This window comes from Eretmochelys imbricata, chromosome 7, assembly GCF_965152235.1.
Source record: "Eretmochelys imbricata isolate rEreImb1 chromosome 7, rEreImb1.hap1, whole genome shotgun sequence".
In the NCBI taxonomy this organism is placed as follows: Eukaryota; Metazoa; Chordata; order Testudines; family Cheloniidae; genus Eretmochelys; species Eretmochelys imbricata.
Genome location: NC_135578.1, coordinates 48,682,327 through 48,709,247, shown reverse-complemented (window position 1 = coordinate 48,709,247; position 26,921 = coordinate 48,682,327). Strand labels below are relative to the sequence as shown.

Below are 26,921 nucleotides of genomic sequence, written 5' to 3'. Positions count from 1 at the left end.
CCCCTGTGCTCCCGATCCCTCCCCAGCAGCAGCAGCATCCCGAGCTCCGGCCAGGCCACCCAGGATGAGGAGCAAGGTGTGAGCCAGCCTGAATGGCTCAGGAAACGGGCCCCCCCCCTGTCAGTCAGGGCCAGTCCCCACATCCCAGGTCCTTGTGCAGAGGGATAACCCCGTGGGGGGGGGGCAATCGTGGGGCTTCCCCCCGAACCTCCAGGGAGTCCCAGGGAGCTGGAATCCGGAGCAGCTCAGTGGCCGCATGAGACACGCAGGGGAAGCTCCAGCCATGCCCAGGTCAGGGCGTGTGCCCCTCGGGAGAGCAGGCGCCGCTGCTCCTGCAGCACGGCAGGGGCTAGGAACGTCCGGCCTGCTGGCCCTTCTCGGGGGAACTGGTGCTCCCCAGGGCCCTGGCAGACTCACCGAGATGAGGAAGAAGACCATGCAGCTGAGGGAGAACCCGCTGGCGTAGCCCAGGTAGCCTGGGGAGAGAGGAGAGCAGGGGGTGGGCGCGAGCAGAGCCGGGTGTGTCCCAGCTCATCATCCTTGGCCCTCATGGGGTTGGCACCAAGAGGTCTGGGGCGCGGAGCCTCAGGGCTCAGTCTGCTTCGGGAGGGATGGGCAGAGATCCAGCCATGGGCACCAGCTACCCCACTTACCAGCCATGGGCATCAGACTCATCCCGGGCTGCTGCCTCCAGTCCCCTAGCTGGACTCTGCCCTTGGCCCAGACGCATATGGGGATGGGGCTCCAAGGGGTGAGGCGCATGGTGTATGTGTGGGGTGGGGGCATGAGCCCTGGTGGGGCAAGGGGCAGCATGGAGGGCGGTGGCACAGATACGTGGCGCCCACCCAACCTCAGCGAGAGACAGACCCCACTGGCCCCCTTGTCGCTTCCCTCCTCCAGTCACAGGCTGGTCCTGCCCTCCAAACACTTCCCCTCCCTGCTATCTCCCTTCCTTCCCCCCTAAGATTCGCTTCCCCGCTTCCTGACCCGCCCTCAGCCCGAAGCAGCCTGGCTCCCAGCCCTCGCTGCATCCCAGCTCTGATCCCAGCTCCCCTCAACTCCCCACCCGCTCGCCCCACATGGCATTTGCCTGTCCCGCTGTGCCAGGGGTGGGTGGGGATGTGCTGCCCATCCGTCCATGCAGCAGAGCTGGGGGTGGGGCGGGCACCTACAATGCACGACGGGCCCCTCTCTCGGGTACCCCGCACCCCAGCCCCCCCACGCCTTTCCCCACAGCTGCCAGCCCCGACCTGGCCCCGAGCAGGTGACTCACCAAGCTGCTTCATCAGGGCCAGGGGCAGGATGATGGTGATGGAGATGAGAATCACCAGGTAGTTCCCGTTCAGGTACCAGTCCCTGCAAGACAAGAGGCTGGGTCAGGCCCTGCAGCGCCGGGGGCCCTGGGGCTGACACCGGCACCTCGGTCAATACCCACCCCCAGCCTGGGCTAGCAACCCCCCTGCCTCAGTGGAAGGACCAGCCGGGACTGATTCTGGATGCCCGACCCCGCCGTGCCGTGCCAACCCCCACCCCAGCTGGCTCCTTCTCTGTGCCCATCAGCTGGCCCCTCCCCTGCACCAGCTGGGGGGCCTGCTGCAGCCCTGCTGCCTGGAGAGTCTCCCTCTGCCCCTCTCCTCCCACCCACTCACTCTAAGAGTGCAACTCATGGGTCCCAAGTCTCCCCAAGAGGCCCTGGCATCAGCAGAGCCCATGTGGGGGGCAGTTATGGGTTAACCCTGCCTGCTCCTGAGCATCCCCCACAATGGGCACATGGGGTGGGCAGCTAACGCATGTGTTAAGCAATTTAATATCCAGGAACGGGAAAACTGAGCAAGTCAATGTGGTGTAAGGTCCCCCCAGCTCTGCCAGTGCCACTCAGTCCCAACCTGCAGCCCCCTGCTATCCCATCTCCCTGCCCTCTGGAAGGAGTGCTGGGCTGCCCGCCGGAACTGCAATGCCCCTGGCTGCCTGCCTCTGCCCAGACACATGGCCACACCCTGCGTGGCCCCCTGGGAGTACTCTGCCTCAAGCCACATCTGCCTCCCCCACCCCGCTCGGATGTGGCCAGAGCCCGGCTGGGCCAGAGACAGAGCTCATTCTGTGCAGGGAACACTGGGACCTTTAACGTGCCCTGGCGCTCAGCCTGGCCGCACTGAGCCAGCTCTGCGGAGACTGTGCCAGTGACCACTGTGGCTCCGGGCATCCACCTGGCCTGGACCAGATGACCTGTCCTGCGGCTCCCCCTTGCTCACCCCCATGGGCAGCTAATCCGCACCCCGATGGGGCTCCAGGCTCCTCCGTGGGACCTGACTGTCTCTGGCTCGGGGTCCTCCAGCTCAGGACGGTCCCTGGGAATTGGGTCAGGGCCCCACTGGGGAAGCCAGAAGAAGATCCCTAGGAATGTGTGGGGAATGAGCAACCTCCTGTTGTCCTCGCCCATGGCTTCTCCCACGGGCTGAAAACTAGGCCTGAGGCCTGTGGTGATGGGCACCCATGCTGGGGGGGACTGTAGTGCAGTGCTGGGTCCACTTGCAGGGCTAGCGATGGTTGTGGGGACAGCGTTGCCATGGGAACGGTTTGTAGCGCCCACCGTGGGTAGTTTGACTCATGGGCCTGGATCTCATCTCTCCTCTCCCTCGGTGCACCAGGAGACGTGCCACTCATGCCCCACCCCAGGCTCAGAGCAGAATCCAGCATTTCGTCACTGCAGTGAGCCCAGCTCACAGTGCCAGGCACTGATACCATTCACATCAAATAGTGGGGAGTTCCCCAGCCAGTGATCCCTGGCTAGAACCCCCAGGTCCATTCCTTCCCTGAGCAAGCAGCACTGTGATGCTGGGATTTGTGCTAATGCGGGACGGTGGGGCATGGTCCTTGGGCGCACGTGGAGCTGTTTGGAATGGAGTCTGAGCATTGACTAGTGCCAGGATCGGGCCTGCAAGTGGCTGCCAGGCCCAACAGCGCGCTCGCTATGCTGTGCCTGTGTAAGAATCTAGACCCAAACACCCAGAGTTCAGGGCCTGGGCGGCTCCGGTTCGGCCGGTCTCCACTTAACTTCCAGGGGAGAGATGGGCTCAGGGTGCCAGGAGTGACCCATCCTTTGGCCTCGTGGGTGCCGGGCATGGAGTGCCTCTGCCGGCCTGTGGGAAGCCGGATGAACCGATAGAGGCACCGGGAGACAGGCTCTGGCACCCGGCATGGATGTTGGAGTGGTAGTGACACGCCCAGCGACCTCGCCAGCTGCAACGTTAACCCCTTGGTGCCCGGAAGTGCCAGCTGCCCCGGCCCGGTGCCACATGGAGAGTCACACCCCGGGGAAGGCGTGTGCCCAGCAGGGGGCTGGCTCTGCCCACAGGAAGAGGAAGCAGGGATTGGACATTCCCACTGGTTTAATCCGACACCAAAGGCTTATTCAGCTCTGGCATCAAGCTAAAATAGAAGTTACTAAATACGGCTAAATCCCTGTGACAGGCTGGAGGCCAGATCTGCCCAGCCGCCACAGGACGTGAGACACAGCTGAGCCTGGGGGAAGCCGGAGATCAGACAGGGGGCAGAGGCCTAGAGGAGAGAGGCACAGGCAGGAAGTAGGGAGAGAGGAAATGCACCGAAGAAGGAGTGTGAGAGACAGAGCCAGGCTAGCAGGGCAGAGAGAAGGGAGCTGCGAGCGTGACAGGAGGGCGCAGACACAGCCTGGTACAAACCAATCACCAGGAGGCTCAGGTGTCCTCTGGGTGAAAGTCCCAAGCTGGGATCCCCTGGGCAAGCTGGTTTTGCAGAGGGGTGTCATGCCGTGCCTCAGTTTCTCCAACTGGGAAAGGGGGCTAATAGCGCTGGCCTGCCTCACGGTGGGGAGGAGATCAGCCCGGGGAGGCAGAAGGGCAGGGCCGGGGGCAGGAGACGGACCAACGGATAAGAGGAGGCGGCTGGAGTCACATGGAACATTCTCCCTCAGAGGTCGTGTGTCAGATTTAGCGCAGATCACGGGGCAGATCAGCTTTCGCTCCATCTGACCCCTAAAGTGCACCAGTCCCCAGACAAGCACCACCCGGGAGCAGGGCTAGCAGGGGCTGCGGGTCGGGAGTGAGGGGCACCCAGAGCTGTGGGGAGAGCCCAGGACTGGGATAGCAGGAGTCATGCTGTGTCCTGGGCTGGCTGTTTCCCCATGCAAAAGCCCCTCTCTGGCTCCCGTGAAGTGGGGCTGGGTCCGGCCCAGCTGGGGTTGGCTGCAAGAGGTGACTAGCATCTGCAACTCAACCCCCCCACGCTGCGGTCTTCCCCTCAGCAGTGTCCCTTCCCTGCACCCCCAGCTGGCTCAAGCCGCTGGCCTCGGGTCACTCCTGCCCCTGCCGGGCCCCTTCTCACCACCTGAGCTCTCCGAGGGGCCCTCAGGACGTCCCTTCTACCGCTGGCTGGGGCACTGAACCTGGCCCTGGGAACGAGGGGTGGGTACTGGGCCCAGCCCTGCTAGGGATCCCCTTCTATTTGGAGCCAGGGAGCAGGGGCTGGCAGAGGCACTTGATGCCCCCCCGGGCCATGTGGTGCCTGGGCTCTCTGCACTGGGGAGACGCCCTGGTTGGGGATCCCTGGATGGGGGGCTTGGATGCTGCGGATTTGGCTGCCCCTTCCCCCTCCTCCCACTGGGCCCATCCCCCTTCCACCCACTGGGGCTGGGGGGCTTATGGTCACCCACACTGGGCCCCGCTCCCCTCTCGAGCTCTCCGAGGGGCCTCTGGACATGACATTGACCCCCGGTGCTGGCTGGAGCATGGCCAACGTGTGGCCACACACGGGGCCCAGCTGTTTTGGGCACCAGCATCTGGCCAGGGGTCTGTGGCCGGCCGGGGGAGAGGGGAGACAGGCACGCAGGGACTCACGTGCTCTTCTCCTCCAGGTTGAGGAAGGTCTGGATCACCAGCGGCACCTCGGACTTCACAATGTACAGGTAGCTGGACATGGCTGTAGAGAGCAGAGGGGCCGCAGGGCAGCCCCAGCATGGCCACATTACTGGTGCCCAGCAGACGTCGCCCTCCCAGCTGCAACCCTGCCAGGCACTCCCCACAGCTACCCCAGTGGGGAAGCCTAGGTGACCCCCTAGCTGGGCCTGGGGGTGCCAGATGGTGCCCTGGCTGGGTGAGCGCCCGTGGGTGCCCCAGCTAGGTGAGCCCACTGTGGGTGCCCCAGGGTGCCAGCTGTGGCTCCAAGCTGTATGGGACAGGGAATCTGCCCATTCCCCTCCTACCTCCAATGTTCTGCAGCGTGATAGCGGTGGCCGCGGCCAGCTTCCCTGGCGTGCCGAAGGCCCTGTAGCCCAGCTGCTCATACGCACGTATCCCTGCAGGGGGGATGATCAGAGAGTGAGAGCAGCCACAGGGGCCACGCACCAGGGCAACACCAGCAGGGAGCAGTACCCAGGAATGCCAGCCCCAGCATGGTGCCCTCAGCCCTGGGCTAGCAGTGGGGTGGGGGCAGGGAGCTCTGCCAGCCCCGAGACACAACCCCTCCCCCCCAGAGCACCCCAGGTTTCCCGGCCCTGACACATGACCCCTCCCCCAGCTTCACTACACGACCTCTCCCCCCTCGGCATCCAGGTACACTCAGCCTCAAGATATGAACCGTCCCCCTCATAGTACCCCAGGCCACCCAGTCCTGCGACACGACCCCTCCCCTGAATGGAGCCCCCATAGCTGCTGCACTAGGGGACTGGAAGACGACTGCATCCCCCGCACGATGCTCTAGCCCCTTGGCCCCCGAGGCTGAGAGCTGAGCACCCCCATCTGGTGCATTGGCCCCTGGCCCCCAGGGCGTAATCTCGCCCGACGCACAGCCCCATTGACGTGGGCTGCAGTGACAGGGTGCTGGGACTTGCTGCGGGACAATCCGTCTGCAACCTCCAGGCTTAAAGCAAAACCCCACAAGTGGGGCAAACACCTGCCCGCACTGCCCCCGCCTGGCACCTAGCACACAGGGAGCATACGGCAGTGCGGTTACCTGGCCATGCAAAGGCCATTCCCCTCCGGCTGCAGGCGGTCAGTCAGCCTCAGTCCACCCTGGGCTGGGGGTGCAAAGTGACAAGTGTGGGGATTGGGAACCTGGCACAAATGGGAAAGCTGGGCCTGGAGATGACCCCCCCAACCTCCCTGGCTGGGGTCTTACCCACAATCCCAGAGGACTTCAGCAGCAGGTGGATGGAGTAGCTGGACAGCAAGGCCACTGTGGTCAGGAGGAAGCTGGAATGAGACGGCAGATGAGTGAGCCGAGAACAGAGCCCTAGGAGGTTGCATCGGGGTGGGAGCTACTGGGACGGAAAGCTCAGGGCTGGCAGGCCAGAGCCCCAGGGGTCACAGGCGCTGACGTACCGCGTGGCCCGGGAGTGTCTCTGAGGGCCAGATTCTCCAAGGAGTGGAGTCCTGGCACTCCCATTACCTTTGGACCCCAGCCCCTCTGTGCCCCTGTTTACCCTTCTGGAGCAGAGATTGTGAGCGTGTTACTGATACAGGGGAACTGGGAGGATTCACCAGCCAAAGGGCCCTGCTGGCCCCCGGGGAAAACCCACTGGGTTCAGTGCAGGCTCCACCCGGCCCCTCTCTCCGCCCCACGGCAGGGCTCCAGCTGCACCGCAACCTATGTGATCCGCGTCTCGGGGTCCCACCTGCTTGTGGTGCTGGGCGGAGAGCGGAGGAGCTGCTGCCTGTCAGTGGTTCCTGGAGCCTGCAGCTGCCGTGGCATAATGGGGGGTGGGGGCTTAGAAAACCCATTAACCTTGTGGAACCCAGCCAAGAGTTAAGGGCTGGGTGTTTGTTAGGAGCGGTCTCTCCCCAGTCAATGAAACACACCTCTAGCTCATCCCACGGGCCCCCGCTCTCCTGATGCCCGTCCTGGGGTGTATCTGGAGGCCAGAGGGCAGTGGGTGCTGTTGCACCCCCGCCTGCCACTGGCTGCCAGTCACTTCTGAAGCCAGTCTGTGGCCTTGGGCCACACCTTCCCAGCAAGGAGCAGAGTGAGCCCCAGCCAACCCAAAGGCCAAATCTCCATCTGTGAGCCCTGGGGTCAGCTGGGCTCCTCGAGGCGATGCAGAGCCCAGGGGAGGGGAGGAGGGTGAAACGTGGAGAGGATAGGCGAAGCGTCCTGGATCATAGAATCATAGAATCTCAGGGTTGGAAGGGACCTCAGGAGGTCATCTAGTCCAACCCCCTGCTCAAAGCAGGACCAATCCCCAATTTTTGCCCCAGATCCCAAATGGCCCCCTCAAGGATTGAACTCACAACCCTAGGTTTAGCAGGCCAATGCTCAAACCACTGAGCTATCCCTCCCTCCGCATCCCTATCCCTCCCCCCGGATCGTGGCGGAGGGAGAGTGTCCAGCTGCTGGGCAAACTTCCAGAGCGAGCCCAGAGCCGAGCTGGCTTTAGGAAACATCTCCAACCTCTTTGAAAAGGCCCTTCCACCATAGGAGCTACACTCACAGCTTTGCTCCACAATAAACCCCAGCCAGCCACCTAGCCAAACACTCACCCAGCCAAACAACCAACTGACTACCCATCCAGCCAACCAATCAATCATTCACCCACTCAAAGAAACAGCCACCCAACCAAACAACCACCCAGCCGCTCACTCACCCAGCCAATCAACCACCCACCTACCCAAACAAACACCCACCCACCTACTCAACCAACAGCTCACCCACTCACACAGTTCCTCAAACAACCAATCAGCCACCCACCTAGAAAAACAACAATTAAAATCAGCCTGAAACAAATCAACTAAGACAACCCCATTGCAGTGAATTCATAACAATCTAACCTCCCCCAATCAAGCCTACAGCCCACCCACGAGCAGAGCTCTGACCCCGTCAGGGGTACAGGGAAGGCACCCAGGCACTCTGATGCTTGGCGGCAGAAGATAGACATGACTGTCTGGGGGCGCTCCGGGGTTTGGGACGGCCTGGGGGCCCTGTTCCTCGGCACTGTTCTTGGAGATGTCATTACCCCCAGAGCTATTTACATGTTCGCAGGCATGTGGCCTGCCCAGCCCCTCTCCTCCTGTTTATGGTCATTTCAAATCGCAGCCTGCCGTGTTTGCTTTGGAAGGGCCTTTGGTTCCCTCTGGCCAGCCAGGGACCTGGAGCTTTTCCAGAGGAGCCGGAGGGGGCCATGGATCCCCCACTGCCACAGAGCCATTGCTGGACACAGCTGTTCTGGAATGAGATTGGAGCCACGGGGAGGTTAGGACGCCCCAAGCTGGATGGATCCACGCCCAAAGAATCCTGCTGTCCTATCCACAGGAGGACTTGCCCAGCTCTCGGGACAGCTGTGTCACCTGGGTGCACTGGACAAAAGGGCCCCAAACCATCCACACCTGCACCAGGACGAGGGCATCGTGATGCCCTGGAACCCCCGAGATCACCCTGGACAAAGTGTCACTTTGCCATGTCATGCCACACGGCGTCAGCCTCCCCTTGGGGCTCTGCATACTTGGTGGTGGGAGAGCGGCGAGGACCAGGGCTGGCTCTGGCTTCCAAAGTGAGATCGTTCAGGCCGCGGGGACTGAGCAAAGCCCCTAGGCTGTAATTGGCTGGAACCCGCTGAGCAGAGGATGTCGCAGAGGTGATGCAGAAGGCTGGCTCTGGCTCTGCCTTGTGTCGTAGGAGTTCGATGGTGTCCCACGTGCCTGGGGGCTGCTGGCAGCTGTGTCTGAGAATGGAGCCAGCAAACCAGCCTCCGGCCAGGGCGCACTGAAAACAAGGCGCCGTCTGATGCGCCGATGCCTGAGAGAGCTGCTCCCCGCGCGGAAGGAAGAGCCAGAGTGGACCGCTCATCTGCATTCCAGACCCAGGACACCAGGCAGCTCTCACCTGGTCTGGCCCCAAAGCACAGGACAGGTTGAGTTTAAAACAGGAGACAGTGGGCAGAGGGACAGGACACCAGGGTCCTATTCCTGGTTCTGACCTATTGTGTGATGGCAGGCGAGTCACCCACCCCTGTCTGCCTCGGTTTCCCTGTCTGCAGCATGGACACGCTGACACGTGTAACAGGAACCAGGGCAGCCTGGTAGTGGGATGGGGCATTTCAACTGCAGCCAGACATCATAGGACTGGGGCCCAAAATACAGCTCTGGGTTTTTGGTTCTGATTGACCCTCCACAGCCACAGCATCTGAGACCCTCATGCTCTGTTGGGTATTCAGCCTCGCAGCCTCCCTGCCTGGAGTAGGGCAGTGCCATTGCCCCCACCACCCCGTACAAATGGGGAAACCAAGGCACAGCACCTGAGTGACTCACATACAATGTCATAAGTCGATCCTCCTGACCACCTTTTCACAGCTTCTCACCCAGCCTGGTGTGTGGCTCCAAGAACAGGATCGGGTCCTGGCTAATTAATGCCCTTTTACTTTCCGCTCAGCTCCATTGTCATTAGTCCCGCTAGGTAACAAGGCGCCTGCCAGCGTTGCTTGCATTTGAATGGGCTTTTCCCCAGCTGTCTCTTAGGGAAGAAGATTTTCTTTTCTCTCCTGCTACCCCCAGAATCTCAGGGCGAGTTCACAGCTGGGGGGAACCAGGCAGTGCGGATCAGTGCCATCAGCTGGAGGTTCATCTCTGGATTTGTTTGTCCTGGTTTTACTCAGGTGTAAAAACACTTTCCTATCAGTAAAGGGAACCCCCGCCCCCCCCCCCCCCCGGCTCTCCAACATCCACCTGAGTTCTGCTGTGATGCGGAGAGCTGAGGGCACGTGTCTTGCCATGTTGCGTAGCTAATCAGCAACCCGGACACGGCCTCAGTCGTTTCACAGCACAGATCACCACCAGGGAGTCCTGAATGCTGGTTTTGTTAAAGTGTGGTGGCTAGAAAACTCATGGGGCTAGAAACAGGTTTGTGTCTTGCATACATACCCCAGGATAAATCAGGCGTGACCCCTCTGAAGCCAGCAGAAATGGGCTGCGGGGTCAGGCAAGTTGCCCCCATGTGTTTTAGGAGATGGATTTTCCCCACTGTAGCAGCCTGGAACTTGTGAATGGGAACCAGGAAGTGAAACCGAGCGCGCAAATTCTATTCTTTTGGCTGAGCGGGATGCAAACAGTCATGGATCCACTCCAACCCCCTGCAGCTCCTTTCTATAGTGGCCCAATCAGGGCTAAGACCCCGCTGCGCCAGGCACTGTACAAGCACATGCAGGCATGGTCCTCACCCCAAAGAGAAAGCCATGAGCATTAACTTCATGTAAAGTGAGGCACATGGAGGGAAAGTGACTCACCGAAGGTCATTGGTGCAGCTGGGATCAGAACCCAGGTGTCTAGGCTCCCAGCTCAAGGCTCAATCCACTAGGCTGCACCATTACTGGATAAAAGCAACTGGGAACAGGTGCGGATCAGTGCACGTAGCAAAGATTTTGGGTCTATTCCCAGCTCTCGCATCAACTGGCTGGGCCACTGTAGTTGAGTCTCTGGCCTGCTCTGTGCCTCAGTTTCCCCATATCTCAAGGGGAGATTATGGCACTGCACCACTCCCCAGAGCTTGTGGGATGAGCCTGCTGGAAAACTTCCATCAAAACATTTTTCCTTGGGGGAAATACCGTTTTGATAAACTGACATTTCCTGCGAAATTATAGCGGTTTGGATGAAATTTCACTTAGAAAAAAACTGGTTAAAAAAAAAACAGTTAAAAAGCTCTGAATGGGACTGTTGATTTTTCATTGTGAAACACCGCTTTGTTTGGAACTATACTTCATTTTCTAGCAAAACTAGAACGAACCCCATTTCTCAAAGGTTGCAATGGAGATTGGAACATTTTGATGGTGTGACGAAGTGGGACTGTTCTTAATATTTCCTCTGAATAGTGTGGGGGTGCATCTGTTTCCCTATGCAGTTCTTAAGTATCTAGGTGATGGGGTAAGGGTGTATGATCACTGCAGAGCCCTAGAGGGCAGGTGTGTGCAGGGGTCTGGACACAGAGAATCGCCAACACCCTGTTTCCTGGCAACTGATGGCCTGGGCCCTTCCCCCCTGCAAGGTGAGAGCTAAAGGGTTGGAGAACAAAGGGATCAGGTGACCTCCTGGCCCAGGAAAGGAACAAAGCCCAGAGGAGGAGGAGCTGGAGGGGGGTTTCAGTTTGCCGCTGGCTGGGACATGGAGTGAAGTGCAGACGTGGTTGTCTGGCTCACTGCCCCCCAAAATGGACCCAGCTGAGGGGTCCTGTTCTCTGCACCTACAAGCTCTGTGTTAGACCATGTTCCTGTCGTCTAATAAACCTCTGTTTTACTCGCTGGCTGAGAGTCTGACTGCGAAGTTAGGGTGCAGGACCCTCCGGGTTCCCCAGGAGCCTGCCTGGGCGGACTCGCTGTGGGAAGCGCACGGAGGGGCAGAGGATGCTGAGTGCTCGGAGGTCAGACCCAGGAAGGTGGAAGCCGTGTGAGCTGTGTGTCCTGAAGACAGGCTGTTCACAGAAAGGAGACTTCCCCAGAGTCCTGCCTGGCTTCGTAGGGAGCAGTTCCAGAGCATCGCCCGGGGACTCCGTGACAGATGGCCCCCGAACCAGGGTTTCCAGAATTTCATTTCTTGGAAAATTTCCAGTGGTTTTGGAATCTCCCCTGAAATTTTGCTTGTTTTCACGGGTGGAGGAATCCGGGGGCCGACCAACTCTGCTGTGCTGCATGCACTGAGGCACATGCGGAAGAGGAGGGCGAAGCAGGACTTGTCTCCCAAGGCACCTCCGAAGGTTTCGTGAGCAACGGCGCATCTGTGGTTGTTCTAAGCGCAAACCCAGGAGGCTTTGGTGGGGGCTCAGGCTGGGGGCTCTGGGAAGGGCCAACCGCTGTGGAGCTGGGCCTCACCCGAGTCCTACCTGAGCGTGTGAGTAAGCAGAGGAATTGTCCCAGGAGTAGGTGCCTGCTGGGCTCTGGAGGGGGCTGTCCTCAGGGCTGAGTTGGTTCAAGGCTCAGCCACCCAGCCAGGGCGTTCAGGACTGTGGTTTGGTGTGTCCGCACTAACGCACCCCAGCACCGGAGCCCATGAAAGCAGCCGACCTCGGGTGTCATCCCGCCTGCAAAGGAACTCCCTCCACAGCGCCAACCCCACAGACAGGACAGGAGAGCTTGCTGCAGACCAGATACCATCGTGACAGGCACATGATAGCTAGCTAGATGGTACCCTTCCCCCACTGCCCATATCCATCCGGCCCAGCCAGTGGTCCCCACCCAGCCATGCCCAGCCAGTGCCCCCCACCACCCATACGCATCCTGCCCAATCGGTGCCCCCCAGGTCTCCATCCCCACAGAGCCACCCAGGGGGGGCAAGTGGGGCAATTTGCCCCGGGCCCCGGGCCCCGCAGTGGCCCCCTCAAGAGTTTTCAGGGGCCCCCACGAGAGTTTTCGGTGGCGGGTCCTTCAGTGCCGCTGAACACACCCGGAGTGAAGGACCCACCACCGCTTCTTCTACTCCGGGTCTTTGACAGCAATTCGGCCGTGGGGGGTCCTTCCACTCCATGTCTGCCCTGAAGACCCGGAGCAGAAGGACCCCCGCCACCGAAGATCCCAGACCGCCTGAATCCTCTGGGCGGCCCTGCATCCCCATCACCCCCAGCCATTTGTTCCCATCCTGCCCAGCTGGCACTCACTTCCACTCTTCTCCTCCCCCTGTACTGGAGCCTGGCACTGGCCACAAGGCAGATGATGCTGCGTCTATGCGGAGGGCACGGGATGGGCAGGGCGCTGCTTTCAGGGACACGTGACCAAGATGAGCACCAGCTCCTCGTGACCCACAGACACCACCCCCGCCGGAAGCTGGCGGGGTGGTGAGCCCAGGTCACCCCGTTGCCTGGCGCACAGTGGCCCAGTGCCCGGCTGGTTGGGTGGCCTCGTTGCTATTTGTTCCCAGTGCCATCCAAGGCGAGCAGCAGCGCTAATCTCTCCGGTCACACAGTCCGGAGTTTTATTACCATGCCAGGAGCTGAGCTAGGCAGGCCTTCCTCCTCTGCCTGGCACGTGACCCTGTGGGTGACAGCTGCCCCGGGGCCGGCATCGGGGGATCCTTCTGAGGGGCCTCACAGAGCGACGTCAGCTGTTGAAAGGCTTCTGGGGCCCACTGGCCACTGGCCACTGGGTTGCGGGGGGCTGGGACACTGGGGGCAGGTGGTGCTTGGAGGCACCGAGCAGTGGAAGGATGTGGATTGGCTGTGGACGATCTGGGGTCAGTGGGCAGCTGTGGCACAGACTTTGTGGCGAGGGGTCTCAGTTCCCCATCCGCACAACGGAGCTAAGGCCCTTGTCCATTTAGGTGGCCTGCTCCTTGGGGCCAATGCCGGTTCTGGCTATCGGTGTGTACAGCGCGTGGCGCAAGGGGGTTGGGTCTCAGGGAGTGCCCTGCAGCCCCGCGGGATGGCAGGAGGCGCCCTGGAAAGCTGCCCTCCGGGGTCATTTCCCCTCCCTGGATGCAGGGACCTCCCGCCTCTCTCGGTCAATGGAAAATCGGCTTCTTGGAAACCCGGCCTTGGCTGCCCTCGCTGCTTTGTTTGAATAGTTGTGAGCAGTGCCACAACAAGCAACGACCTGGGGGAAAGTCCACAGCTGCCGGCGGCCCCGCTGCTCCCACCAGTGGGGAATGGGAGGGCGGATCCACCAGCTCCTCATTAAGGCCGCAGCCTAACAAGGAAGTGGGAAGCAGAGGATGTCAGGCAGTAGCCCCCTTCACCCACCTCTGCCAGCCGCCAAGCAGCTCCTCAGCCCCACAGAGAACCAGGCGGCTGCTGATCGGGCGACCTGTGCAGCTGGGACAGCTGGGCAGAGCAGCCAGCAGAGCTACACAGCCCTTAGCGGCTATCTGGGCACCCCAGAGTGCTGGGCCGGCCCTCTGGTTGCTCCTCTCTCAGCGCTGGGGGGAGACTCCCTTGTGGCCCAGAGTCTCCAGCATGATTCCTCTGCTCACCAGCACCATCGCTCGGCTTCGGCCTCTACCAGCTGCTCTTCACCCATGAGCTGGTCTCGCCCGGGCCATCCTGGGGGCTCTGGCGAGGTCAGATGTGGTGTAGGATGGGTCAAGCTGGGGGTTGCTGCATATCACTGGCCCTTGGCGGATCTATGTGGGAGAGGGGAATTGGGGCCTGCCGGGGGTGGGGGGGCGAGAGCTGGTGGTGGAGCAGACAGCGTGCTGAGTTATGCCGTGCCAAGGGGTGTCAAATGCAGCTCCTAAGGCAGAGACATGTCTGGCCCCTGCCGAGTTTGTCTCCAGGGGGAATCCCCTGTGTCTGGCTGATTGCTCCGGGGCAGCCAGAGCCATTGTGCCAGCAGGATCACTGGCGGCATTGGGATCCCAGCTGGGCCCAGCCACCCACGGGCCCTCTGCCCATCCCTGCTCCTGTCAGCCAGCGCGGCCACAAGCTGCGGGACAGCTCAGGCAGGGTCGGCCCCCCAACAGCAAGTGTAACACCCGCAGCGTGCGAACGCTGAGTGGGCGCATGCCCCTCACACGCCTCTATCTATTCATCCATCCCCACACACCAGCCTCCATCCATCCATCCATCCCCAGACTTCCCCATTCTCATCATTGGGTCTGTACCCACCCACCCACCTGCCCAGGCTCTCACATTGCTAGGAGTTACTGTCCTTTCCCATCTGGACCCACACAGGCCTAACAGCAGATTCAGTCCCCAAGTGTGGGCCAAGGCCCCTCCCCCCCCGGCCCCAGCCGCACCCGACCCCCCAGCGCGAGGCATGTGGAGAGCTTCACTCACAGGAAGAGGAGGATGCCAGTGTTGGCCATGGCGTAGGCTAGCCCCAGAATGCCGCTGCCCATGATGGCGTTGCTGAGGTTGAACACGGACATGCCAAAGGAGGTCTTCCCTTCGAACTGCACAGATGGGACACAGTGGGTCACACGCTGCTGCTGGGCAAAGCCCCCCGTGTCCCCAGCTGGAAATACCCACCTGTCCCCTGTCCCCCAGTACCTGCCACTCACACAGGGCAATGCCTTTGGAGCACCCCAGCTAACCCTCTGGCTGCGGAAATGTGGGGACTGGGCCCATTGGCAGATCCTCTGGGCTACTACCATGTTACTGGTACCAGCGTCTCCATCACTGCCCAGGGTACATTCCTCCTTCCTAAGGGCTGTTATTTCCCTTGTAATCCCTCTTCCGCAATATCCTGCCTCCTTGCCCTAAGCTGCCGCACCCCTCTGGGCAGCAGGCCTTAGGGGTCCCCCTCCGAGAGAGCCCCACTTCCACAGCCTGGCTCTTCAACTCCAGCTGTAGTCGCTCCTGCTCTTAGATCTAGAAGGCCCCGCTGTGATTCTGGCACATCAGGGGCCAGCTCATGCCAAGGCCCCTAGGTGTCGACTGACCCATGACAAGCACACAGCTGGAGCCAGCCTGACTCCCTGGGCGTTAGCCTTATTAACCTTGGTATTAGCGTTATACAAATGAGCTTAGGGGGTTGGACGTGATGGAATGCTGTGTGTCGCTGTGGTCATTAATCTGGTTTATAATACCTTTGTCCCATGCTAGGGGGTAACAGTGAAGTCTTTGCTCTGAAACTGGCAACCACCAGACAGGAGAGAAGCATTAACCAGTGCGAATGGGGTGTGAACGGGAGGTCTCAGCTCCGGCCCAACCAAGGAGGCCCAGTGACACCAGCTGAACCCTTGTGGAGCATCAGAGGAGGAAAGATTTCTGATTGCTGCCTCCTCCCCCAAGAGGAGCCATACTCCTGAATTCCTCCCAGCAGCTGAATTTGCATCTTGAAGCAGAAAGTGGGGAGGGGGAGAGGAATAAAAAACCCTGACAAGGAGGAACTGGATCTTTTATGTTGCTTGGACTCTGAGGGGCAAGGATTACTGGGCATAAGCAAGAGATTCCCAGTGCTTAGCCTGGGTTAGCCGCAAAGGACAGATAGAGCCTGCTTATCAGAGAAGCTTCTATTACTTTGTGAAACATGAGACTGGAATTCATTTGGGTGTGTCTGTGTTTAGCCGCTTTAACCTCCCAAATTGCTCTCCTCTCTCCTTTTCCTAGTCAATACATCTATAGAGCCGTGATACTGCAAGCTCAGCCGTTCAGAAGCCAAATTAGCGAGCAACATGACCCAAAAGAGCTCCAGTCACGTGAATTCCTTGTTTCATTGACTAACACACTATTCTCACAGCACGAACGGCCAACTATTCCGCAGTCGGTTAATAACACAGTACAAGCATCCGGATTGGTTACTAACTTGGATTGGTTAATAATGAAATCACACGGGGCTTTAACATCATGTGCTATGAACAGCCACAGAGCCATGTTAAAGAGCCACTTGCGGCTCCCGAACCTCACTCGGAGTATCACTGCGCTGGAGAGTTTATTACAGGACTGGCTATGAGTGCTGTCTATGGGTGAGATCCAAGGCACAGACGCCAACTTTCTAATGTCCTAGGGGGTGCACCCCCTTGCTCCACCCCTGCCCCCACCCCCACCCTGCCTCTTCCTGCCCCTCCCCTCCCCATCCCCTGCCCTGAGCATGCTCCACCCTCACTCCTCCCCTCTCCCCCATCCCTCCCGTACACCACGGAACAGCTGATTGCAGCGGATGGGAGGCGCTGCAGGGCAGGGGGAGGTGCTGATGGGTAGAGCCCGCTGGTGGGCAGGAGGTGCTGCTGGGGGGCTGCTCAGCACCCACCATTTTTTTTCCGTGGGTGCTCCAGTCGGTGCCTATGGTCTAAGGTGCAATTGACCTGGGCTTAGTGAGGGGCCCCTTGGGACTGGGAGCAACCTGACTATTGCTGTGATCCTTGGCACGAGGGACCCTCTGTCACAAAGGCAGACTTGCCTGGGTGGCAGGATAGACACAAGGGGATGGTTGGTGACTCCAGGGTTAGCCTGTTCTAGTGCCTGAGGAATTCACACTTGGTGAAATCTAAGTGTAGAACTCACAGCCAGTTAGGGTTGGTGCCCTGCTCTTGTGCCCCTGCAGGGCAGCCTGGCACCTGGCTCAATACCTGGGGAGCAGGCCAAGAGGGCAGCCATCAAGTCCATGTAACAAGTCCACTCGCACACCCACAGGGGTCACCAGCACTAAATGCAAGAGCTCTGATCACTTGGGCTAGGGGAACAATTCTATAAGCTGTGAGCAGCAGTAGTAGGCTTTTATCCTCTAGGAGGACCAGCCACCAGAGGGCAAATGGGTCACACACGCTAAACTGGATGTTTATGGTGAAACCAAAGAACCCGGGCGATCTCTCCAGCTCTCTCTGTGACCCAGGGAATGAGCTCAGGGGACAGCCCATGGTGGCAGGGTGCTGGACCTGGATTTCCCGACTCCCACTCCCCTGCCCTGTCCTGCCCCCACTCTGCAGTGAAGGGCAGTGGGTCTGTGCCCTGCCTGAGGGCCAGGTTCTTGGCAAGCAGTGTGAAGAGGTGCCCAGGCTGCAGTCACCCCACCAGCCACTCTCCTGCCCGGACTTACATCCGTGAAGTGGGTCTGCTTCTTGTCAGGGCTCTGGGGCAGGAACTCCTCCATCTCTGCCATGGTGGGCTGGGGCTCTTCAAATCTAGAGCAAGGCAGGGGGGAGAGAAGAGCCATAAACCACCCACCGCAGTGGGGTGCTCCCTCCCCCTGGCACCACCTGGGCTGCCCTTGCCACCTCCCGGGCTACAAGGCAGAACAGGACCATGCCACTCCATCTCCTCCACCTCCCTTGGCTCCCGCTCCAGGGCGCTCCACTGGCCAGGAGGTTCCAGCCTGCCCCTGGGGAGCCTTATCTCTGATGGCACCCTGGGGGGGACTGGATGGTAAAGCAGAGGGTCCCTGAATGACTGGCACGGATCCCTCACCCTCCTCCAGTACCAAAACTCCAAGGGGCTCAAAGTGCTCCAGAAACAGGATCCCCTCCAGGCGGGGTGAGCACCAGGATCCCCTGGGGAAACTGAGGCAGAGAGGGGCTGGGACTTGCTCAGCATCACCCTGCAAGGCAGCAGATCCCAGCTCTCCTGTGTCCAGTCTTAATAGACTACTACTGCTCCTGGCTGCACTGGGGTGTGTGGTCCTGTCATTCTCCTCTTGGAAGCAAATTCTTCCCCAGGTTCAGTCTGGAGCTGGCCCTTTGAGGTCAGACTGCACCATGCTGCTTGGAGCAGGACCTGCCCATGCAGCTTAGCGCTATCCACTCCCCCCCGCGCCCCCCTCCCCCCGTGCCTGCTTGCATCCCCCTGCGCTGTCGCTCAGCCAGGCTCCCCATCAATCCGCCTCACCAGCCACTCAATCCTTCTGGGCTTCTGGCTCTTCTCAGCCCGGCAATGGGGCCTTCTCATATGGAGGTGCCAGAACAGCACGTGGGATCCAAGGGGCTGCTCCACTGAGCCCCTAGACAGGGATCAGCCCCCACCTCACTTTGTTTTCTTGGCTGCCTGTTGCAGAGCCCGGGGGGGGGGGGCATGGGGCAGGAGTGGGGGGCATTGGCAGAGCTGGGATGTGTGTGGGGGAGCCCAGGCTGGGCTAGCAGGGGGCTGCAGGTCGGGAGTGAGAAGCCCTGGCAGAGCTGCGAAGGGGACACTTGCATGGCACCTGCCTTCACTGTGCCTGGACCTGGCGAGGGTTCCTAACCCATCCCCTGCCAAATTCAGGAAGACAGAATGACCCTGTCTCTCAGCTGGCTCTGGGCAGGCAAGCCCCAGCCCTCTGCCCATGCGCTGGAGTTACCTGTCATTCCCCACCAAGGGGATGGCCGAGGCGTTCACAGCGTATTTCCCATTGGGCACCAGCTCCACCAGCTCTGTCTGGATGGGGATCTCCCCGGGGTCCATCTCTGCCAGCAGGTGGGGATGCCGGGCTCACTGGGGCGACGGCACTGGCTGTGGGAAAGAAGAATAGTCAGTCGCTCTAGAGAATGGCGTCTCCCCGTGGGGCTGGGCCAGGCGGCAGAGCACAGACTGGGGCTCAGTGGGGCTGGGAACACAAACAGAATAACATGTGTCTGGGCCACGGGCTTGGAGCTTGACCTGCCCGAAATCCCATCTTGGGATGGCCTCCAGGTCTAAATCAGTCTCCCCCTGGGCACACGGAAATGCCAGTGGGGTCACCCACCAGCCTGCTGCCATCCAGCTGCCCTCCCTTCCCAGCCAGCAGCCACAGAGCCAGGCTAGCCACAGGGTCCCGCATCTGCCCAGGGCTATGGCACAGGGGCCTCCGCATTGACCCTTCCTGGGCCTGCTGCTAAGGGGCCACCAGCTCGAAGCTGACACACCCAGGGGCTTCCCCATGGGTGCTAGAAGGAAATCTCGCTGGGGACTGGTGAGAGCTGACGAGCTGTCTGCCATGTGACGGCTGGCATCTCCCCCCCGCCCCCCACAGATGGGTGTCAGCCGGATCCCTGCAATCGCCCCTCCGCCAGCCTCAAAGGGGCAGAGCCAGCAGCCTCTGGAGGCACCAACCAACAAGCCCATCACTTGGAGACACACTCCCCTCCCCAGGCAGTGCACAGCATGGCACTGTCCCCACCTGTCCTGTGATGGGTACAGCTCTACGGGGACAGCAGGGAGAGAGGACAACCTGCTCGGTACCACAGGTTGGGTCCAGTGGCAGCCGGGTGGAGGGAGGATGCTGCCCTGCTGTGAGAGGCACTCAGAGACGGCCCTAGATGGCCAGTCCCTCGTTCATGCTGTCTCTGTTGGGTCACCCTGATGGGCCCCGCCTGGGCACAGCTGTGAAAAACACCTGGGAGCGGCAGCTCGCCCAGCCCCCAGCTGAGGCCGTAAGACCCGCGCTCTGTGCTGGCTGCCAGGCAAGCTCTGGATAGCCTACAGGGAGCCTCGAGCACTCCAAGCCCAGGCTGCTGCCGGGATGGCATTATTACCACCCACACCTGCGATGCCAGCACCCACCCGGAAGGCCAGCATGTCTATGGAGTGAGCTCAAGCACCGAGCTGGCCCCTTTCCAGCTGCCAGCAGCACCCCTGCCATCACAACGCTGTCTAACCCCTGGAATTCTGTGCCCAGGTCTGGCAGTCCCAGGGGAGAACAGAGTTGGGAAAGGTTCAGAGAAAAGCACCAAGGATGAGCCAGGGTATGGAACAGCTTCCATGTGAGGAGAGGCCGGACAAAGCAGGGCTGTTCAGGTTAGACAAGAGATGACTGACAGGGGATGTGAGAAAGGTTGATGAAATCATGACCAATTAAGAGAAGGTGAGTAGAAAAGCGTTATTCACCCTGTCCCATGATACAAGAACCAAGGGTCGCCCAGTGAAATGAACAAGCAGCATGTTTTACACAACCAAGAGGAAGGACTTCTTCACACAACACACAATTAACCTGCGGAACTCATTGCCAGGGGATGTTGTGATGGTCAAAAGTACAACAGGGTTCAAAAAAGATCTTGGTAAGTCCATGGAAGATAGGTCCATGAGTGGCCATTGGTTAAGATGGCCAAGGATGCCACCCCACACTTGGGGTGACCCTAAACCTCTGACTGCCAGAAGCCAGGAGGGGACCACTCCCCCGGAAGCTCAGAGACATGATACTGTTAAGACGAACCATTCACAGACAAGGTCAGCTCCCACACTGCTGTTTTGGGCAACACAGTATGGGGAGGAGGTGAGCAGCCCTCAGTGGTGAAAGAACAAGTTAAGGACTATTTAGAAAAGATGGACATGCACAAGTCCATGGGTCTAATGCATCCGAGGGTGCTGAGGGAATTGAGTGATGTGATTGCAGAGCCATTGGCCATTATCTTTGAAAACTCATGGGGGACTTTTTCCAATTGTCAGGGAAGGTCCCAGATGATTGGAAAAAGGCAAATATAGTGCCCATCTTTAAAAAAGGGAAGAAGGAGAACCCAGGGAACTACAGACCGGTCAGCTTCACCTCAGTCCCTGGAAAAATCATGGAGCAGGTTCTCAAGGAAACCATTTTGAAGCACTTGGAGGAGAGGAAGGTGATCAGGAACAGTCAACATGGATTCACCAAGGGCAAGTCATGCCTGACCAACCTGATTGCCTTCTACGATGAAATAACTGGCTCTGTGGATATGGGGAAAGTGGTGGATGTGATATACCTTGGCTAGCAAAGCTTTTGATACAGTCTCCCACAATATTCTTGCCAGCAAGTTGAAAAAGTATGGATTGGATGAATGGACTATAAGGTGGATAGAAAGCTGGCTAGATTGTCAGGCTCAACAGGTAGTGATCAACGGCTCGATGTTTAATTGGCAGCTGGTATCAAGCGGAGTGCCCCAGGGGACGGTCCTGGGGCCAGTTTTATTCAACATCTTTATTAATGATCTGTATGATGGGATGAATTGCACCTTCAGCATGTTCCCAGACGACACTAAGCTGTGGGGAGAGATAGATACACTGGAGGGTAGGGATAGGGTCCAGAGTGACCTAGACAAATTGGACGATTGGGCCAAAAGAAATCTGATGAGGTTCGACAAGTGCAGAGTCCTGCACTTAGAATGGAAGAATCCCATACACCGCTACAGGCTGGGGACCGACTGTTCTGCAGAAAAGGACCTGGGGATTACAGTGGACAAGAAGCTGGATATGAGTCAGCAGTGTGCCCTTGTTGCCAAGAAGGCTAACAGCATATTAGGCTGTATTAGTAGGAGCATTGCCAGCAGGTATGGGGAAGTGATTATTCCCCTCCATTCAGCACCGATGAGGCCACATCTGGAGTATTGCGTCCAGTTTTGGGCCCCCTACTACAGAAAGGATGTGGACAAATTGGAGAGAGTCCAGCGGAGAGCAACAAAAATGATTAGGGGACTGGAGCACATGACTTATGAGGAGAGGCTGAGGGAACTGGGCTTGCTTAGTCTGCAGAAAAGAAGAATGAGGGGGGATTTGATAGCAGCCTTCAACTACCTGAAGGGGGGTTCCAAAGAGGATGGAGCTTGGCTGGTCTCAGTGGTAGCTGATGACAGAACAAGGAGCAATGGTCTCAAGTTGCAGTGGGGGAGGTTTAGGTTGGATATTAGGAAAAACTTTTTCACTAGGAGAATGGTGAAGCACTGGAATGGGTTACCTAGGGATGTGGTGAACTGTCCTTCCTTTGAGATTTTTAAGGTCAGGCTTGACAAAGCCCTGGCTGGGATGATTTAGTCGGGGATCGGTCCTGCTTTGAGCAGGGGGTTGGACTAGATGACCTCCTGAGGTCTCTTCCAACCCTAATCTTCTATGATTCTATGATTCTATGATTGATCGGGCCCAGCCTAGCCATGCTTATGGCTCTGCCCTGGCCTCCCCGCTGATCCCATCCTGCCAGCTAGATGGGTGGAAAGCAACGGTTCCAGCACCTTGGCAAAGGGCATGTCGCAGTCCTTTGTCACGACTGGGCTGCTGAAAGATAAAAGCCTACTACAGCTACCACCTAATAGAGCCACCCCTTTATTTCCAGCACGAGCAGCCAGTGCTACGATGGTAAAGTTTCTGGGTGCAAACCCTGGGGGTGACCCATGGGCAGGGTCAGTCTATGGAGCGTGGCTGCCCTTGGAGGTCTCCTGCTGTCATGGGGGCAGTGATTATTAATCAACAAGGACTGTGCTTCCACCAAGCCACACAGTCAGTAGCCCCTTTAGCTATAATAGTTGTGCAAAGGGGCTGCCCCCGGTCAGCGTGCCGTGGAGACTGGGCCTTTAAAAGGCTGAGCGTCTCAGCGCCCCACGTGCACTCTGTCTGGGAAGCTCAGCCCTTAAAGGCCCAGCCCCCGATACCACAGGGTGCACTTGCCCATTGAAAAGTGCCGGGCTGGTTCAGGGGCAACCAGCAGGGCTGAGGTGCATGACAGCACAACGGGCAGGGCAAGGGGGCATCGGATCCAATGGCAGCATGACCAGCACCCCAGCCGAGATGGCAGTTATGTCCAGGGCAGCCTCTCCTTTGCTGATAAACTGGGGCATCAGCCCTGGGCATCCCCACACCCCAGAGCTTTGGGTCCAGATGCAAATCCACCTCCCAACCCTGCCCTAAAGACCAAGCTCTGGCCAGGGACTTCGGCGTCCCTCCTCTCTGGTGCAGCTCCAGGGGATGCCGGTGCCCAGCAGGCAACGCTGTGTCTTGCTCCACTGGCTGCCCTGCATGTGGGGATCTGCAGTGTCTGGGGAGCTGCCAGCTGGATTTCTAGTTTCCCCTGCACTTTCAGCTGGATACAGGTTCCTGCCGCGCTTCCTGGCCCCCAACTACTCATGTGGTGTTGCTGCGCGCTGCTAAACAGCTGCCATGGTCCACCCCAGAGGTGCCCGCATTTCAGCAGTGGGCAAGAGACCCCAACAGCCTGCAAAGCACTGGGCGTGTGTCACGGAGTCCCCGCATGATGCTCTGGAACTGCTCCCTACAAAGCCAGGCAGGACTCTGGGGAAGTCTCCTCTCTGTGAGCACCCTGTTTGCAGGACACACAGCTCACACAGCTTCCACCTTCCTGGGTCTGACCTCGGAGCATTCAGCATCCTCTGCCCCTCCGTGCGCTTCCCACAGCGAGTCCGCCCAGGCGGGGTTTTGGGGAAGCCAGAGGGTCCTGTCCCCCAACTCCGCAGTCAGATGTGACTCTCAGCTAGCCAGTAAAACAGAAGGTTTATTAGATGACAGGAACATGGTCTAACACAGAGCTTGTAGGTGCAGAGAACAGGACCCCTCAGCTGGGTCCATTTTGGGGGGGCAGCGAGCCAGACAACCACGTCTGCACTTCACTCCTCGTCCCCAGCCAGCCCCAAACTGAAACTCTCTCCAGCCCCTCCTCCTCTGGGCTTTGTCCCTTTCCCTGGCCAGAAGGCCACCTGATTCCTTTGTTCTCCAACCTTTCAGCTCTCACCTTGCAGGGGGGAAGGGCCCAGGCCATCAGCTGCCAGGAAACAGGGTGTTGGCCATTCTCTGTGTCCAGACCCCTGCACACACCTGCCCTCTAGGGCTCTGCAATGATCATACACCCTTATCCCACTCCCTAGATACTTAAAAACTGCATAGGGGAAAAGGAGGCACCCCCACACTATTCAGAGGAAACATTAAGAACAGTCCTGCTTCGTCGCAGTGTGTAAACAACAACACCGCTTTGCACGGCCCAGCACGCTTCGTGAGAGGGTCTCCCCAGGCAGGACGAGTGGGAAGCAATTTCAGCCCCCAGCAATTAGTTTCCCATCGGCTCTTTGCCGTTGACCGTTCACGGGCAGCGTAGGGCAAGCGTGAGAGCTACCGGCATGAGCTGGAGACAGACAGTTCTGGCTGCCAGGCTGGGCCCTATGTTAGCTGCTGGCCTGGCTCAGGGTTTGACTCTGGAGAGGGGGGGTGGGTCATGGCAGAGGGGCCGAGCTGCCAGTCCCCACTTCAGCAGCGCCCATTGTGCCCCAGCTGGTATGGAAATGGTTCAGCGCTAGCGAGAGACAGAGGATTAATAAAGTCTCTCCAATGGGGCTGGCAGCAGCCGGCCTCGGTGCCAGCCAAAGAGTGAGGGGGAGCTCCAGGCTAGCCAGTGGGGGCAGGAAGGGAGACGAACTGGAAACAAGGCCTTGGCAGAGGCAGCTCGCCGGGCTCCAGGGCAGTGAGCACAGGACGCCTTGGCAGGCAGCACAATGCTCCCTCTGTGGGACCGTGTGCCCCTCCCCGCCAATCGCTGGGAAATGGCTGACATGGACAGTGCGTCTTTATGGGCTGCTGGCTGCTGGCAAGGGGGAGCCCCTGCCCTGTCCCCTGCCTCGGGCTGAGGGGGTGTTGTGGGTTCGTTTCTGCCAAACATCTTTGGAAAATATGGTTATTATTAAAATAACTTTGCGGCTGCCCTGGGGCCTTTCAGTCCAGCGAAGAGGGGTCTTGGGGTGACGGCCATAGATGGGGGGAGGGCAGGAGATCTGGGGTCATTCCTGGCTTTGCCATAGATGCCCTGTGGGACCTTCATGCCCCATGCCTCAGTTTCTCCATCTGGTAAACAAGGATAATAATCCTTCCTTGGCTTGTCCCGGCTAGTCAGCTGGCAAACTCTCTGGGGCAGGGGCTGGCTCATGTTGCAGTGCCTGGACGCTGCTGTCATACAAATAAATAAAGGATCCCAAAGCACTCTAGGAATGTAACGAGGAGATAACACAAGCAACTTGCTGAGACTGCATTAGTCGCCACTGAAATGCACCTGCCTCTGGGGTGGAACAAAGCCGCTGGGCAGCAGGTGGAGGGGCCCATCTTTATCCCCAGGCACACGGCCCCTGCACTTCATCCCTCCCTGAGATACCCCCATGGTCTGTTCAGTCCTCGGCTAACACTTCCACCAAGGGGCAATTAGTGCCAGCATGGATGGCGGGCATGGCCAGGGGGACCCCCGTCTATCAGGAGCTGGAACAGCCCCTTCACTTTGTGAACATCACCAAGCAGCCACCAGCTGCTAAGAGCTTCCAGTCACCCCCATCGGAGCCAGCACCCCGAAGACACAATGCCCCAGCTCCCTGCTTCCAGCCCCTGAGCCATCCAGGGCCCACCCAAGTTGCGTCTGCTCCAGCCAGACCACCTGGCCACCCCCACCTCCTGGCCAGTGACACCCCGCTCAGCTAGTCTGCACTCACGCAGAGCAGCTGCCAAGGACCTGCCCTGGCTGATCAGCTGGTACCTGCAGCTCAGGCTTCTGGAGATTAAAAAGCCACTTGAGGAAGGATTCAAACAAGCCCATTAATCAGTGGGGAAAGGGCTGGAAAAGGCAGACATGGGAGAGAAGGGAACGTACCGTGGGGTCTAGCTAATATTCTCCAACTGTTTCTCAGCTTTCGTCTTGTTCTTTTAGCTCTGGGGTCTATAGTGCCTGCCATCGGCTGTAATTGCAAGGATCCCGAAGAGCGTCGGACAAGGACCCCCCGCCTCCCCAGAGGTACTGCTTACTTCATCCCATTTTCCAGAGGGAGAAATTGACATAGGCAGGGGTGGCTGCAGCCTGCCAAGGCAATGGGTACTCCCAGACTCCTTGCCCTGCTAAGGGGGTACTGACCACCCACAGCAACGCCCCGGCACTCCCTCCCTAATCCCAGCACGGGATGGAGGGAAGGGCGAGCCCATGCCACACTCATCTCCAGTGGCAGCTCCCCTCCCGCAAGGTGGGCCCAGCGCTCCCCTCCGGACTTTGTGATTGTCCCACATGGTCACAGTGCCGCTCCAGTTTGGCCCGGCCACCCCGCCGCCAAATCTGAGTGGCACTGCCACCTTCAGTGCCAACCCCCAATGCCACTCACTCCCATTTGGCCCTCCTCGGCCTGGGACTGGAGCCCAGGAGCCCTGGCTCCCAAGGCCCCTGCTCGAACACTGGACAAGGCTGCCTCTGTCATACTAAAGGTTGAGGAGGAGCATCAGGGTGTTGGTGGCTGGGTCTGCAGAGCGCAGCAATGATTTCAAACCAACTTGCAATAACTCTGCTGTTAAAACCACCTCAGGTGTCACTGCACTGGGGCACGCCGGGCAGTCCGTTACACATGCCAGCCAGGGAAAGTCACCTGAGGAGGACCCAAGTTCACCCCCAAATCCAAGTTCAAACCAAGGGAGAATAACTGGTTATCGTTAGAGGCTCTACTTCTGGCAAGGGGTCCCATGGGAATGAGCCACAGATGGGTGGGGAGATCTGGCTTCTATTCTGGACCGTTCACAAAACACTTCACAGCTTGCTGCCTCAGTAGTCTGTGTAAGGCAGAGGGGGGCAAACTACGACCCGTGGGCCACATCTGTCCCACAGGATCCTTCCCTCTGGCCCCTGAGCTCCTGCCAGAGCAACTCCCCGGCAGCGTGGTGAGCGGGGCGGAGGCTAGACCTTGGCCCCTCACCTTCTGCTCCCCTCCCTCCCTTGCAGTCACAGTTCCCCCAGCACCTGGGCAGCCTGGCTCAGCTCTGGCCGGGCGGCATGGCCGTAGCGAGGCCAGAACCGGTGCTCCAGGGTGGCGCGGCCAGGGGGAGTTCGGGGGCCCCCAGCCTTCCCTACCTGGCCTTCCATAGAATTTCTGTACCCGATGTGGCTAGGGCCAAAA

General features: G+C 59.3%; 1 protein-coding gene across 1 annotated transcript in view; it reads right to left on the bottom strand.

Moving 5' to 3' along the window:
• The window catches only part of SLC38A3 (solute carrier family 38 member 3), a 28,399-nt gene extending 9,646 nt beyond the window's left edge, over window positions 1-18,753 (bottom strand). Inside the window, exons 1-8 of the mRNA XM_077821758.1 lie at window positions 18,650-18,753; window positions 17,417-17,501; window positions 14,716-14,831; window positions 6,154-6,227; window positions 5,240-5,332; window positions 4,875-4,956; window positions 1,274-1,356; window positions 418-476 (exon numbers count right to left, since the gene is read on the bottom strand). Of these exons, the coding sequence (XP_077677884.1) occupies window positions 418-476; window positions 1,274-1,356; window positions 4,875-4,956; window positions 5,240-5,332; window positions 6,154-6,227; window positions 14,716-14,831; window positions 17,417-17,501; window positions 18,650-18,753 (696 nt within the window). The remainder of the gene's footprint in view (window positions 1-417; window positions 477-1,273; window positions 1,357-4,874; window positions 4,957-5,239; window positions 5,333-6,153; window positions 6,228-14,715; window positions 14,832-17,416; window positions 17,502-18,649) is intronic.
• Between the last annotated feature and the right edge of the window lie 8,168 nt (window positions 18,754-26,921).